This window comes from Procambarus clarkii, chromosome 40 (genome assembly GCF_040958095.1).
Source record: "Procambarus clarkii isolate CNS0578487 chromosome 40, FALCON_Pclarkii_2.0, whole genome shotgun sequence".
NCBI lineage: Eukaryota > Metazoa > Arthropoda > Malacostraca > Decapoda > Cambaridae > Procambarus > Procambarus clarkii.
Window position 1 is genome coordinate 28,976,708 of NC_091189.1, and position 16,358 is coordinate 28,993,065.

A 16,358-nucleotide genomic window follows, 5' to 3' on the forward strand; every position below is an offset into this window, starting at 1 on the left:
GAAGATATCTGAATATCAAATATCTAAAGATATTTGTGTTCACTCTGAAATAACTGCTCATTGATCAAATATATCCTCAGGGGTTGGCAAGGCTTCTTGGCATATGGGGCACAAACAACAGTAGTGGTGGTAGACCCTGTGACTCTGCAGTGTGCCCAAACACTTTCCAAACACCGCAGCCACATTGTCAAGGTTAGTTGAGTTAGTTTATTACTGTACTCTGTGTTCCCTGGTGTGATATTGCATCTCATTTTTATACAGTATTTTGATTAAACATAAACAGTACTGTATGTGCTTTCCTTTCGTCTTTGTCCCCTTTCTCATAAAGTGTAAAAGTTCCACTTTAAAAAATGACCAAAAATAAAGAGAGGGGCCCAGTTTCCTTGCTGACCCCCCTATAAAATGCAGGTACGATGGAGAAAAACACGACACTACCACCAGCTGAGTACCCCATACAGTCTTAGTTTGGCCTCGGCAGACAGCAATGGCACAATTCATGTTTGGGAGGTAACGAGAGGGGAAGTGACAGCCACGCTCCAGGATGGCAATAAACCAATACAAGGTATAGTACAGTACATCAGAATGGCGTTTTACTTCATTAAATTATTCAAATAATTATATTGTTTGTAATCTCATTACATTTTGTGGCTGTCTTTCTTGGTAGCTTCCCTCAGCTTACAACACCGGCACCCCAAGCCACAATCAATATTGTGTATTGTACCATTTCATTCTGATTTGCCTCCTCTGTGAGGCATGGTGCAGGTTAGGCTGAAATATGAACCCTTTACCAAAGTGAGCTGACCTAAAAATTAAAGGAAGTCATAAAACGCCTAACCTCTTTCCGAGATATTTTCAGATATCATCACTCTCTCAAACAAATCTTAGAATCAAGTACCATTCAACTCCCTACACTCCAGCAGGTGGTGGCCCAAGCCATTTGCAACTCTTGTGAGGTGCTGACCTTGTACTTCCTCCTAATGACTCATTTGGTATGAGGCTTTTGTTGCAACCACGTGCATATTGTTAACGTGACTAGCCTTCCTTTAAAATTTGTTCAAATTTCTTTGTTAATTTTACACATGCAGGAGTGCTTATAAAATCTCCTCCAGACAACCTTCTCCTATGCTGCAAAATATAGTAACTTGATCTTTATTCTTCCCCAGGTTTGGTTCACAGTATATTCATCTCAAATTTCATAAACCTAGGTCTAAAATCTTTCTGATTATCACAGAAATTAAAATTATCATCACCAGGTAATTTTAACTGGTAAATTGTTAAAATATTGCTGATTTCATCAACAGAATTGGAATGGTTGGGTGGTGTGGATGGCAGTGAGCACCTCCTGGCTGCACTGCACCCCCCGTACTCGCTCGTCATCTGGGATACTCGCCACAACAATAAACTCTGGAAGAAATCCTATACAGAGAACTTAACTGCATTCCATTTTGATCCATTCCACTTCAACAAGATGGCATGTAAGAATAAATTTAATTCTAGCTTGTGTTTCAGGTAATTTATGCATTTGTTGTCTTCTAATCCTTGATTTGTTTGTGAAAAAGTGAAAGACAATACAATCAATGCTGCTGCTTATATCAAGTTTTCAGTGTGTAAAAATTTTGAGAACGTTTATTGCCCGGAACACTATGCATGTTAATAGTTTTTGCAAGGATGTGCCATTATATCACCAAAATCTGTACTTTCACAACCCTTTATACCTTCTTGTTGTATATACCCAGTATTTAAATAAAATATGTACATAAAGAGTTTGTTGGTAATGAAAATATTGGTGGCCTCCACAGTTTTGTGTGGTGGATGTGTTCTGTTTGTTGAGGACTTCAGTCTCACAAAGTGCCCCTCTTCCAATGGACGGAAATTCTACGTCTCTACTCCTAGAACTAGTCCAGGAAAGGTAGCAAACTCAATCCCCTCATCAATCAGCTCTAATTCCTTAAGTGATGAGAGAACGAGCAGTAGAATTCGCCGCAAGATGAGAGAGCTGGTCATAGGGGAGGGTAAGCCAAAGTAAGTTGCATATAATTTGTTAGTTTCATTAGTTTAGCATTGATGATTGTGGCTGATTATTATTGTCTTGGGCAATAACTGGGATTTATTCCCAAGGTTAGTGACACTGATCTTGAATAGATGATAGAGATTTTCAGGGAAGGAAATGTATTACTGATTATCAGAATAGTTCTTCCTTTCTTGTAGCTACTATACAAGGGGGAAAAAGTTATAGATTTTTGCTATATTTGTTGTACAGTACTGTAATTATTTTGAATACATTTTGAATTGCACTTGTATACAGACAATGTGATTGTTTTCCTCAGGTACATTACTCCAATTTGAAAGTCTCATGCATATTTCATAGTAAATCTCTTTGTTTAATTGTAATTAAAAATGAGAGGTGGGGTTGTGATACTGTTGAATGCTGAATATAGTGGTGCTTTTGCTTAATCTCATGAAGCTGTCCTTGTGTACTGTATCTATTCCCCACAGTATCTTGAATGAAGTAATCATTTTCCCCTCTGTTCTTTCCCTCCTCTAGGGTTGTAGGATTCAGTTCCCTATATAACTTAGGCCACTTAATTTTGGCACTAATCGTACTACAGACCTCTGCACGTTTTCAGGCTTTACCTTGTGCTTCACTTGTATGGCTTCCATGAAGGTGCTGTGTATACCAGTATCAGCTTCATATAAGCTGTATAGATTGTCTTGAAAGAATCCTCATTCAGATGATTTAATGCCTTTTATTTGTTTACCTGTTTCCCATATGCTGTCAATGTTACATGTTTTGTGTGTGTCTGGTGTTTGTGTCAGAATTATGTCCGCTTCCAAGTATTTTTTCTGTTTCTGATTCATGGAAGTTCTCTTTTCTTTTGATGTACATTATATTATTTCTGGACTTTTTTTTTCTGCCTTTCCCATCTTCATTATCTTATTCTTGCTCTTTATTACGCTTATAATTATCACTCTTCCTTCTGCTTGGTCTTGAAGGAAGCCGGCCTCGGCTGAAAGAGGGCTGTGATGATCTCTGTCTGGAACCTGTAGGTGCTGGACCGGGACGTCCACCTCCCTGGGGCTCGTGCCGCCCAGGCTCTGCTTCAGGAGGCTGGGGTCGTTCATACCCTTGATGGGGGGTGGTTTTTCTCCGGCCCTGACCATGGCGTTCTCCGGGTTTGGAGTCCCTGTGCCTTTTTTTCACCAACTTCAAGTTCAACTCCGGAGCAATCAGTTCCTGTGACGGCACTGGAACCAATCGTATTGGCGTTTGCCTATCCAATGGAGACTTTCGATGCTGTGGAGAGGGGGGGAACCTGCTGCATGGGCAACAGCTTCTCCTCCGTATCAACCTACCCAGGCTTTTTGTCCTGGAGAGGCCTCTCCAGACCGACAACCAGAGCACAACTCTATAGTCTTCTGAGACTGATGGATGCCTACTACCACTACTACTTGCTGGAGTTGAACATCTAATATCCATTTGTCTGTTTACTCCATGAGTTTGTCAGGGACTTTCTGTAATTGTTTAAAGTTCTCCTCAGTGTTTGTAGTTTCTTCAGTCTCCTCAGTCTTCATTACCATTGTATTATCTGCCAACATTGACATGTATTAATTCACTTCATCAGGTAGGTCATTCATTAATTATCAACATCAGTGGTGCTAGGATTGAGTTGTGTAGAACTCCACTTGTTGCATGCCATCATTTTCACTGCCAGAATTACACAATGTATATGCAATAACAATCACATTCTTCTACTTTCTCAAAGTTAAGACACCTTTACTGTAATTGCAATAAGGGAACATATTATTGCCCATACTAATTATTACTCAATAACAGGCTTACTCCATTTTGAATTCTCTAATTTACTTTCACTGATGTTCTTAAACACTTAATGCATTCCATTCTTCATTATTTTTTCATTTTATCTTAGTCTTGCCTAAATATAGCAAATCAGACTTTACCTCTTTCAAAAACTTTTGCAACTTCCCACTTCTGTTCTTAATTTACTTCTCTCACATTCTACACAGCCCTATGAACCTACCTTTGTTTTCCAGAGCAGAAAGGTCCAACTCTACAGTATATTGACCTCTAGCAAAAATAAATTTGGGGATTTTGTGCTCTCAAATAAATGTTTGAAGCTAGGCGAGGTTTGCCTAGCTTCTGATAAGGTTCTCTATAATTAATGCAAAGGGATGTGAATCTGATAACACAACATAGTAGTGGGCAGTGAGATCACCACCTCCCAGTTCCACCCCTGTAATGTAGGATGGAATGTTGATTGTACCACATAGTAGTAGTAGGGCCATGGACTGACACATTTTAAACGTGATTTTAACAAATTTTCTTAGGTGAGCCCTATCGGCTCCCTGAAGCTAAAGGACTGATATCCACTATTAGTCCAGAGCATCAATTAATTGGAGTTCTTTGCCTACCGGGAACTACAAGCCAAAACCTGGTTCCCGCAGAGAGGCGCAGGGAGCAATGGCTTATGAACATTCCACTTATTGAGAGTATATACAGTACATGTCTGCCATCGACTGGAGGTATCACCCAGAAAACTAGGTGAGCCATTGCAAACACCTACTGGTAAAATATTGCAATCCAAGACCGAACAGAGCCCAAGAACTCCCCTCAAGAGGAAACAACAAACAAGCAAATATCCACTCAACTAGCATGCCCACTTGTTAGTGATGCTCCCTCCCCCTCCCGGGGAGGGGGGGGGGCCGCCCAGGCGGTCCAAGCGCTCACACCGGCAGTTTGTTGACTGATGTCGTACAGAGCAAATGTTATTGCTGGCCTCATTCTCTTGTCTGGATTTTACCCTGTGTGGTTGTGCGGTGGCCAGGCGTTTTCAGTGTACTCGGGCTAAATGTGTCTAGGGTTACCTTCCCTAGGCACCCAGTGGGTATTGCCCTTACGTATTCATGGTTTCCTTCCCTGGGACTGCGGGATTGCACTCCTGTTGAGGTTGGTGTCATTTGTTGTTGACCTTGCCCTTGGGGTTCAGCAAGGGTTGTGGGGCTCTCTGTCTGGCCCTGGGTAGGGAGTGTTTTTGTTGCTGGTTGGGGCGCATGGTGTTAGCGTAGCTTGCATAATCGTGGCAGCCGTGACTCTCTCTGGCTTCTGGTTGTTGTGGTGTTTTTTTCAAGAGTTCAAGGGTATTCTTTGTCTTCCCGGAGGAGGTTTGCCTAGCTTCCGATAAGGTTCACCTAGGTTGTGTTTGGTGCTCCTCCTCTGGGCCCCTCGAGATTGCACTCATGGCTTCCTGGGGTCAGTTTGCTCAGTGTTAGACAGGGTTCAACCAGCTTTAGCTACACCAGTGCCTGGGCTTCCCGTCAGGATTCCTCCTCCTGCAGGTCCTAGTAAACCCATTGGGGCTCGGTTCGACTATGACTATGTCTTCTGTGTCCTCCTCTAGCTTTGTGCGACTTTCAGGGTTGCTCGTTGTCCTTGTCTCAGGGTGACAATCATGTGTTCTGCCTCCTTCATGCTGTTTGTTCGGTCAGTGAAATCTACGACCCGGACTTGTTCCCTGCTCGTCCTTCAACTTACTCATTCTTCTTCAGAAGACCTTAGAGGTCAGGCAGCGGCTACATTGCAGTTTAGGTTTTTGTTGGTGCAATACACCCGGTTAGTGGCCTTGTCAGATGCCCTGGAGCTGCCCCGTTTGGGTTTTACGGACCCGATGTTGGGGGTGTTGGTCGCTTCGACCTTGGTTTTGCCCACTTCCCCGATTCCTTCCCAGTTGGGCGTGGTTCATCCTGCTCCTTCCCCTGTTCCCAGCTCCCAAACATCTGAGAATTTCAGAACCGGGACGGGGTTTAGCTCGGGAAGGGGCTTGGGCGGCTTTGGGGATTGCTCCAACTGATGCGAGTACAGAGGCAGTTGAGCCTGAGCGTTCCGCTGAAACATATGAGTCCTGCCCCGCAGACCCCCCTTCTTTGAGGCTTTTCCCCTTAGATTCCGCCTTTTCTTTAGGGGTGGTGGGTGTGGGTGTGGGTTCAGCCGTGGGGCCTGTGTCGGGGGAAGGGGGGGTCACAGGGCATGGGTGGAGTTGCCGTAGGGCTTTGGGCCCTGTTTGACCCTGCCTGGGCTTTGGTGCTTTTGGGACAGGGGTTGTTGTTACAAGGTTCGGGGTTTTTGTATCCTCCTTCCCTGTACGAATTTGATTTGGAGGCGGTTCCCCCCCCCCCCCCCCCCCTTGGGTTCATTTCCAAGTTCTTCAGATTCGTCTTTTCTAGGTTTTCTACCTCTCGGATTTCCTCTGCGAAGGTTTGGGAAGCTCTTGATGGTTACCTCCTGCAAGACCTGGAATTTGCCTCTATTCTGGACCCGACCTTTTTTGAGTTCGGTTCCTTTTCCCCATACGGATGCATTATGAGGTTCCTGGGTCTTCCTGGCCTGCAGACTGCCCTTTCTTTGCTCTTGGGGCTTGGCTTGGTTTTTGTCGTACCCCCACGCTTGAGTGCCTTGAGGTTTCCTCAGTGTTACAGGTTTTCTTGGGGAAAGGCTTTCTTGTGTTCCTCAATGAGTGCCCTTACACCCCTGCACTTTCTTGTGAGGTTGGGTTGCTGCAGTTGCACACCCAGGTTCCTGTGATTTCGGCTGCATTGGTTGCTGAGGATCATCGCAATCGCGGTCATATGGCCTCGGTCTTACGCTTCTTTAGTCTTCTGGAGCTGTCTTCAGACTGGCTTTTGGAGGATGTAGAAGTGTTGAGTGCTTACCGACAAGCTGACTTATTGCTTTTGTTGCCTTCCATTCAGGTTTGATTTGGCACCTCGCATTTTTACACATCTTACCCCAAGTCGTGGTGACCCATCTTCATCTCTTAGGTGTTCAGGTGTATGCCTATCTTGACGGTGGGGAGCCGGTCGGCCGAGCGGACAGCACGCTGGACTTGTGATCCTGTGGTCCCGGATTCGATCCCGGGCACCGGCGAGAAACAATGGGCAGAGTTTTTTTTCACCCTATGCCCCTGTTACCTAGCAGTAAAATAGGTACCTGGGTGTTAGTCAGCTGTCACGGGCTGCTTCCTGGGGGTGGAGGCCTGGTCGAGGACTGGGCAGCGGGGACACTAAAAGCCCCGAAATCATCTCAAGATAACCTCAAGATAACCTGACTACTAGTTGGTGTGGACTCCCAGCCAGTCAGCTTGTCTGCTCGCCAGGGATTTGGTTCTTTCCCAGCTTGCTGGGTTTGGGTTCCTGGTGAACTGGAGGAACTTCCATCTGGTTCTGTCTCAGGTTCGGATCTAGCTGGACCTAGTCTGGGATTCCCAGACAGCATTTTTGTCTCTCCCTCCGGCAGCATTGCTCCGGCTGCACTCACCGTCGTCTGTTCCTGAGTGGGTCCCGGGTCACTCAGCGGTTGCTCGAGCAGCTGTGTGGGAGTTTGAACTTTGCTGTGCTAGTTTCCCCACAGTGTCAGGTTTGGTTGTGGTGTCTGTTCTGGTTTCTTTGAGGCCGTCCTTTTTGCCGTGCTCGCAATTGATGGGTTCTTTCCCCAGGGACCTTGTATCGGCTGCTGAGTCACCGGCTTCCTCTTCGGGTTTTCAGGGTTTGGTGCCTTGGTACCTTCTGGAGTCCTGCCTTGATGTGTTCATGGATGCCTCCTCTCACAGCTGGGGATTTGTGTCCAGTGCTCACCAGGTTGAACAAAACCATGCCACACCAAGGGGCTGTGGGCTCTGTCCTACCGTTGGGCTCTCAGTATGGTGTGGGAATTTTTGGCAGTGTGGCAGGTGCTGCATCGGATTCAGCTTGCTTGGGCTCTACGATACGGTTTCGTTCGGTCTGCGCTCCTATGGTTCATTGCCTGAACTGCGGGGGGTGGGGGGGGGTGAAGGCTCTGCAGTCCGTGGCTCTTTAGGGCTGGTCGCTTCGAGTGGCTCTACTGCTGAGTTCTTGGGGTTTAGCGCTCTTTGCACTTCATATCCAGGGTGTGTCCAACGTCCTGGTGGACAGCCTTTTGCAGTTCATTCCCCTATCCAAGGAATGGATGGTCGACACCGACTCCTTCCGTTTGTTTTGCCGGACGTTCATGCCTCTGGAGGTGGCCCACGCCGCAGCGTCTCCCCTGTATATGTGGCGCCCTTTCCTGACTGCGACGTGGTAGACACTTTCCTTTCGTGGTAGACACTTTCCTTTCGTGGTAGACACTTTCCTTTCGTGGTAGACACTTTTCGGCAGGGCTAGTCGAGGTGGGGTTAGTTGTACCTCTTCCCCCCGGTTCAGCTGTTGCTTCGGGTTCTGTCTCAGCCAAGTCCTATCAGGGATGGGTTCTCTTTCTGGCCCCATGGTGGCCGGCCCAGCCTTGGTTTCAGGCACTACTTGTTCAGTGTCCGAACCTGGTGCATTTTCTGTGGCTCTGCCTCTTTCAGCAGATCGGGACAGTGTGGTACCTTGTTGGTTTGCTCTACTCTTCCGTGCTTTGCGTCTGGAGTTTCTGATGCGGATGTATCACCATTTGTATGGTGTCCAGGTGGCTTCTCTCATGGTGTCCCACCTGCAGTCTTCTCTGCGACAGTATGTAGTCTCTTGGCGGTCTTTTTCCCTTTTCCTCTCCCTGCATAGGTTGTCTTCGGTCTCAGATCGGGTTCTGTTGCCTTCTTTCTTGGTTCTTTCAGGACAGGCATCTAATGCCGAATACTGTCGCATGGGTTTTGGAGGTCGAACAGGGTCCTGGCCGCTCATTATTTGGTAAATGTTCCTGGTCCCAGTCATTCGTGTGTGGTTGTGGGTCACAGTTTGCAGCCAGTTGTCTCGTCGTCAAATTGATCCATGCTCTGTGGCCACCTTCCGAGTAAGTCCTTCTTTTTACTTATCTTTGGTTATGTAGCTCCAGGAAGCTGAAGGGGCTCCCTCACAGAAAACCAGCTTTGAATGTAATGAAATGCCATTTTATGGGTTGGCCCCGAAGGCTCCCTGGCACCCTCCTTCCTTCTGGTCAGTGGTTTCGTTTTTGATGCGCAGCCTCCAAACTGAGGTGCGAGTAGCCGGTGCGTAGTTCTGGGGCTCCCCACTTGATTGCTTGTTTCCTTTTCATTTCTTTTGGGGAGTTCTATTTCTCTGTTTGGTCGTGGGTTTTTGCATTTTTCTACCATGTGGGGTTTGTTTTAAGATACCTACCTTTCTGGGTGCCTAACCCTGGTCGATGGCAGACGAGGAATATCCCCATATACAAGGGGGGGGTCTCCTTAGGCCATTTCTTCCTGTGCCTCTCTGATGGAGGCCAGATTATGGCTCTGGTTCTTGGAAGGCAGAACTCCATTGACTGAAGCCCCAGACTAATATAGCGCATGTTAGTCTTATAGTTCCAGGGAGCCTCCATGGCTCACCCAAAAATGTGTTTCATTACATTCAATGCTTTTTTTTTATAAAGCAATGGTGGACTCCAAGTACAGTATGTTCCAAAAGTGTCTGAGACTCAAATTTTACACCATTCTGTATGTTGTGCATATTATACATGTACTCGCCTAGCTGAGCTTTGGTTCTTTTGGTCTCATGTGATGGCTAAGCAGAGATGTGAGGGAGAAGGAAGCAACTGAGAGATTTACCATATGAAACTGATGATACATTCCACATTCAATCTCTTGTGATCAAACCATATCTAGTTCTCCTCATGGTTCCGTAGGAGTGAAGAGGTCAGTCAGCTGGCGGAGTGTTTACAGCTGATGTATCACCGGACAGTGCGCGATCAGCTGCTTCTCCTGTATTCACGAGAGATCCTGGTACTGGATCTTGCCATCAATCAAACTGTTGGTATTATAGTCATCGACAGGGCAATGTCGCCCTTCAGCCAGGTTAGCTTCTGTTTAAATATAAGAGATATAATTGACCATTGATAAAAACTGCTAATTGATTAACATAATGTTTTCATAACTCCTAACAGTAAGGTCATATTCAGCTGTAAAACTTTTAGCATGAAGTTGAAGTTCACAGTGGAATGAAACAGCATGTTAACATTTTGTTTGTTGTTTCATATGATTATAATTTTGACTTATAGAGATAAAGTATATAAGACATTTTGGACAATACAGTGGTACCTCGGGTTACGAACGTCTCTGTTTTTTATCTTTTCGGGTTACGAAACTGATTTGTTCGGAAATTTTGAATCGGAATATGAACTTTGCATCGGGATATGAGTTTGTTAATACACGTTTGACCATTTGAGCATAAAAGTTGTTATTATATATTTCGTCATGGGTCCCAAGAAAGCCAGTGGTAAGGTTCAACCTAAGAAAATAGTTGTGAATAGAGGCAGTAGAGGATGTCCCTTCCTCATTAAGAAAATGTGTGAAGTATGGAAAGAACTGCAAAGTTTTGTTGAAAAAACTCACCCAGATAAAGCTGTAGCAGGCCGTTGCATTGACCTTTTAAATGACAATGTGATGTCTTACTACAGACAAGTGTTAAAATGTAGGGAAAAACAAGCGTCTTTAGACAGATTCTTAGTAAGACAAGCAAGCAGTGAGCCACAAGCAGGTCCTAGTGGTATACAGGCAAAACGTGCCAGTGTGTGCACACCAGTGAAGTCCTCACTGCCTGATGTTATAATGGAAGGGGACTCCCCTTCCAAACAGTAACACCTCTCCTCCTCCCCCCTCCTCACCATCTTCCATACGCCAACAGCAGTCATCAGCAAAGGTATGTAATAACTTGAACATACTTTTGTAGTTAAGATATGGGTGAATTAGGTATAAAATTTAGTTTCAAGTGAAGTTTCTGTGGGGAGCCCCTACGGCTCCCTGGAGCTTATCGGGCTAATGTGTGTTATGTTAGACCGGGACATTAGCTAAGGAGTTCAGACCTACCAGGGACCAGCGCCAGAACCTGGCCCCTTCAGAGAGGTTTCAGGGAGCAATGGCCCTGGAAAACCCCATATGGTTGGGGGTTTTCCTTATCTGCCATCGACCGGGGTTAGGCACCCAGAAAGGTAGGCGTAACAAAACAAACCCCACATGGTAAGAAACTACAACAAAAACCGAACAGAGAGGTAGAAAACTCCCTACAATCCCAAGGAAACAAGCAAACATCACACTTTACTGCCGCGCCGATCGTCCGCGCAGCCCTCCCCACCCCGGGAGGGGGAGGGGGGAGCCCCGGACCTACCGCGCCGGCTGCCAAGCTTCAGTTCGTTCGCTAATGTCAACCGGGATTGACGCTTCTCTGGCCTCAGTTTCCTAGGCGGTGTTTGCCTTGTGTGGCGTTCACTGCCGTGTGTTGTGGTGTGCGGTGGCCAGGAGTACTTCATCAGTGCCGGGGCTGCATGTGCTTAGTGGCTGACTTCCCTAAGCGCCCTGTGAGTACTGCCCTTGCGTTACAGGGTTATCTTCCCTGGGGCGTTCGGGAACCATTCCCGTAGAGGTTCTTGCTGCTCGGCGTTTGCCTCGCCCTTGGGGCCCTTGTTTGGCCCTGAGTAGGGATTGGTATTGTGCTGGTTAGGGCGTCAAGGTGTTGCGCAGCCTGCCACCTAAGCGGCGGCCGGTTTCTGTTGCCTCTGGAGACGGTGTACTTTTGCGGGGTTTTTCTTTTGTTTTTCATTTTCTTGCCTGGTGGGGGTCTGCCTAAGGTGGTTATAGTTCCACTGGTAGTGTTTGGCGGCCCTCTGCTAGGCCCCCGTGCTTGTACACGTCTCAGGGGTTTTCAGTGCTTTAATCTACCCTCTTGTTATGTTTGGGTTTCTTAACCGGTTAGCAACACCTTGCCCGGGCTTCCCGTAGTTGTTACCCTACGGGCCCTGGAAACCCCTGTCTGGGCTCGGGGGACCATTGAATGTGTCTTCCGGGTTCCAACCCGTCTTGAACGGGATCGTTGGTTGCTGTTCCCTTGTCTCCGGGTGACAGTCGCCATTTTTACCTCCGTCATGCTGCCTGTTGGGTCACTGACACCTTGACCCGGAGTCTTGCGAGTGATTCTCTGCTTGTTCTCCAGTACTCTCCTGATGTTATTACTGTTCAGAGTACAGGCGGCATCCGTGTTGCAAGCTAGGTTAGGTTGCTGCAACATGCTAGGTTGGTTTCCCACTCGAATGCCCGTGGCCGCCCCGTTTGGTTAGGTGCTGCTCGCCCCTTTCTCTCCATGTTCCCGGCTCCGGACCGTCTGCGGGTTTCGGGGTCGGGGCGGGGTTCAGTTGCGGCAGAGACTCGGGCGGTTTTCGGGGGATGCCCCGTTCGGGTTGGGGACGGAGGTTTGAGCCTGTGCCTCCTGCCAAGGCTTCTGGGTCTTACCAGCGGCCCTTTCTTGTTGCCTTTCCCATGGGCTCTTGCTTTTCTTTAAGGGCGGAGGGCTTGGAGGACGGCTCTGCCCCGGGGCCTCTGTTGTTGGTTCCCGGGGCTGTGGGGGTTGCCTGCTAGCAGTTCTGGGGCGGTTTTGCCCCTTCAGGGGTTTTTCTGCTGTTGGGCGTCGTTTTTCGCCCTTCCAGTCTGCTAGCTTCCCACATTTGCTGGCGTGTTTTTGTGTATTAAGCGTCAGTCACAGCCCCTGCTGGCGGCCATTTTCGTCTGCCGGTTTCACGGCATGGCCACCAGGGCGGCGTTGCGGTTTGTTTACATGCGTCTGGGTGTGCGAGCGAGCGTCTCTGGTGAGTTTTCAAAAAATTTGCAGGGTTTTTGTTCTCCTGTTGTCGTTTCTTTGTTTTTCTGGTGTTTTCTTGCCGTTGCCTGTTCCTCTGGGAACGTTTGGGTGTTGATTTTGGGTCTGAGCCTCTGGGTGTAGGCTCAGTGCCCCTGGCTGGTATGCTTGCTCCCACACCTTGCCCCTCGGTTTTCGGTCTGTTGGGACCGTTTTCCCAGGGCGTTCTGCTGGGGTCTGTGCTTTGCCTTTTAGTGGTGTTCTCCGCCGGCAAATGTGGTGGTTTGGGCTCCCCCTGGTTCGATTCTGGGTTCCTTTGGGTTCCTTGGTTTCGTTCTGGAGGTTTCTTCCTCTTGGGCCCCCTTTTGTGGGTTCAGGGGACTTTGTTTCCTCATGTGACCCGGTTCTGCCTTTTGGGGTTCCGGGGTCTTCCTGGCTTGCAGACTGAGCTTTTTGGGTCTTGGCACATGTTGTGGTTGTGCTGGGACTTTGTGGTTTTGCTGTCGAGGTGGGCCTTTTGATGCAGTTTTGTGCCTTCTTTGCCTGGCCGGCGTAGTGCTCTTTGCCACTAGTCGGCGGCTTGTGCTTTTACAATATATGTCCTCACCTAGTTGTGCTTGTGGGGGTTGAGCTCTGGCTCCTTGGTCCTGCCTCTCAACCGTCCGTCAACAGGTGTATCGGTTCCTGTGCCTCTTGGGCTCTGTCATGTCTACATGTGACATTGTATGGGGGTCAGCCTCGTTACTTGTGTGAGGAGTCGCCACATTACTTCTTAGTGCTTTCCCGTTCCCATTCTGACACTCAAAAAAAAAAAAAAAAAAAAAAAAAAAAAACTAATTCTATCTGTGGCTCTTTTGGGTACTCAGTTTCCACCTGTGTCCCCTAGTGCGTGTGCCCCTTGTGTTACATAGCCTGTCCTTCTCAACCCTGTCGATTCCCTTGGGTATCTTGTATGTGGTGATCAGGTCTCCCCTCACTTCCTCTTCCAGCGAAGTGTGGTTTCATTCCCGTAGTCTCTCCTCATGACTTCGGTAGTGTACTTTTTCTTTCTGAAGGGGTTCTGTTCCCTTCTCTGTTGACTGGGCGCTGGGGGAGCAGCTTGCTCTGTTGCCTCTCGCTTGGTCCCGCTGTTGGTGGGCGCTTTGGGTTGTCTTCCGGCCTCTGCTGGCGTCGGAGGACGGCTTCTCCCCCTTGGGGGGGGGGTTCAGAGCTGGCGGGGTGGGCTTCTTCCCTGCGCTTCGTCATTTCCTCTTCGTGGGTGCGTGGGGCGTGGTCGATCCGCCCCATCCTTCTGGGCTTCCCGTCTGCTCTTTGCAGTCATGAGCTTTTCCCGTCTGCTCTTTGCAGTCATGAGCTTTTCCAGTCTGCAGTTCTTCTGGACTACTTCCGTCTGCGCCCTGGATCCTCTGCCCTGCTCGGAGGACTGTTGTCTCCTGTTCGGATTCTGTTAGGGCCGGGTGCATGGATGGTGGACCTGGACCTCCAGGTCACTTCTTGGCACGTTCCTCTCCAGTTTTTCTGGGGCTAGCACGGTTGGTAATTACCTATGTGTACTTACCTAAGTGTAGTTACAGGATGAGAGCTACTCTCGTGGTGTCCCGTCTTCCCAGCACTCTGTCATATAATGCTTTGATTATAATTGTCATATTGTCATATAATGATTGTCATATGTCATAATATGTCTTCATATGATTGTCATACAATGCTTTGGTGGTGGGGCTTCAGGTTTGCTGTTTTTATTGCATTCCCTATTTTGTGAAGGGCACTTTGTATACTCTTTGCATCTTTACCGGATCTTAGTGCCCTGTCTGCGTCTGAGATTCGGTGTCTGGCCTACCTCGACGACTGGCTGGAGTGGGCTCCCAGTCAGTCCGCTTGTCTGCTCGCCAGGGGATGGTTCTTTCCAGATCGCTGGGTTTGGTTTCCTGGTGTTCTGGAGGTTTTACCTTCTGTTTCCGTCCCGGGTTCGGACCTGGGCCTTGTTTCAGGCTCTTGGGCCCCTCATTGTCTTCCCTCCAGAAGTGTTACTGTGGCTGTGGTCCCGCCTTTGGCTGTTCAGGAGGGGGTCCCGGGTTGCTCAGCGGTTGCTTGGGCGGTTGTGCGGGAGTTTGCACTTCGGCGTGCTTGTCTGCCCGCGGAGTCGGGTTTGGCTCCGGCGTCGGTTGGTTCCTACGGAGACTCCACTTCCGCCTCTTGCATTCCTTGGGTTCCTCTGGGGATCTGGTGTTGGTGCTGCGTCACCAGCTTCCTCTTTGGGGTTTTCGGGGTTCCGTGCCTTGGCGGCTCCCCGAGCCTTCGCTCGATGTGTTCACGGACGGGTCGTCTCTCGGCTGGGGCTTTGTGACCAGTGCTCACCAGGTCGGCCGAGGTTGATGGAGTCTGTCTGTCCGTCGGGCTCACAGCCCGGTTCAGGTGTTCATGGCTGTCTGGTTTGCGCTTCGGAGGGTTAGGGTCACTAGGTACTCTACCATTCAGCTCTGTTTGGACTGTTCTCTGGTGGTTCTTGCCGGAACCACAGGGGGTTTGGTTAACCGTGTGGTTCGTGTCCGGGGTGTGTCCTGCGTCCTGGTGGACAGCTGTCTCGGTTCATTCCTCTTCGTGGGTTGGCCAGTCGTCGCCGATTCGTTTTGTTGGCTCTGTTGGGCTTATGGACTCCTGGCCATGGACGTCTTCGGGTCGGCGTGGTCTAGGCGTCGCCCGTTTAGTGGCGCCCTTCCCACCTGCGAGGACTTCACGGTGGAGGCTTTCGGCAGGCCTGGTCGAGGTGGGGGGTACCTGTACCTCTTCTCCCGGTCCAGCTGTTGCTTCGGGTTCTGGCTCAGTTGCAGCCCATTCCCACGAGAACAGTCCTTATGGTTCCACTGTGGCCGGCCCGGCCTTCTTTTCAGACGCTGCTTGATAGGTGTCCGTACCCGGGGCGTTTTTCCTGAGGCTTCGCCTCTTTCAGCAGGCCGAATTGGTCCTGTCCGTGACTGGTTCGGCCTTCTCTTTGGCTCTTCGCGTCTGGTATTTTGACGCAGGTATCGCCATCTCTATGGTGTTCAGGTGGCTTTGTTGACGGTGTCCCACCTGCGAGCTTCGTCTTGGAGACTGTATGGCGTTTATTACGTCTTCTCGCGTTTTGTTTCCCCTCCGGCCTGCTCATGAGTCGCCTGAGCCATCCTGGTCCTTGTTCAGGGTGCCTTCTTCTCTTCCCCTCAGTTTGTGGTAGCCCCTTCGGTTTCAGTTTCCTCCTCTTTGGTACTGGTGGTAGCTTTATTGGTGTGCAGCCTTTCTCTGTCCTGGCGACGGTCGAGACGGCTGCTTTCCGGAGGGGTTCTTGGGGTATTGGTACTTGTTTGGTTTGGCCGGGGGGTGCGTCCTGTGTTGTCCAGTTGTGCTTTTTGCTGTTGCCGGCGTACCGTGCCTGGGGATGCGCTGTGGTTGATCCGGTTCCTTCGTTCCCTGTTTTCAGGGCTCGGGTCTCCCGGGTCGTCCGCAGTGTTTTCCTTCTTACTGCGGTCTGTCTTTGCGCCCGTGCTGTTCAGACGTTTGCAGCAATTGCTGCTGTGTTGGTGACGTCTCGGGCTCATTTCGGGCGCAGGGAATTGTGGGTCGCACAGGTTTTTGGCCGCCCATCCATATGTGCGTCTGTTCTTGGGCGTTCTTGTTGCCTTGGGTCGCAGGTTTGCGACCGGTTGTCTTGGCTTTGCGTTGCAGAGTTTGTGGCGGCCGCCTCCCGGGTTAGCCCTTTCTTTTCCTTCTCTTTGGGTATGAAGCTCCAGGGAGCCGTAGGGACTCCCCAC

General features: G+C 49.1%; 1 protein-coding gene across 1 annotated transcript in view; it reads left to right on the forward strand.

Moving 5' to 3' along the window:
- LOC123758001 (WD repeat-containing protein 11) overlaps positions 1–16,358 on the forward strand; it is a 133,624-nt gene that overhangs the window by 5,821 nt on the left and 111,445 nt on the right. The window contains exons 2-6 of the mRNA XM_045742107.2: positions 81–192; positions 409–562; positions 1,302–1,475; positions 1,800–2,022; positions 9,635–9,803. Coding sequence (XP_045598063.2) covers positions 81–192; positions 409–562; positions 1,302–1,475; positions 1,800–2,022; positions 9,635–9,803 — 832 coding nt within the window. The remainder of the gene's footprint in view (positions 1–80; positions 193–408; positions 563–1,301; positions 1,476–1,799; positions 2,023–9,634; positions 9,804–16,358) is intronic.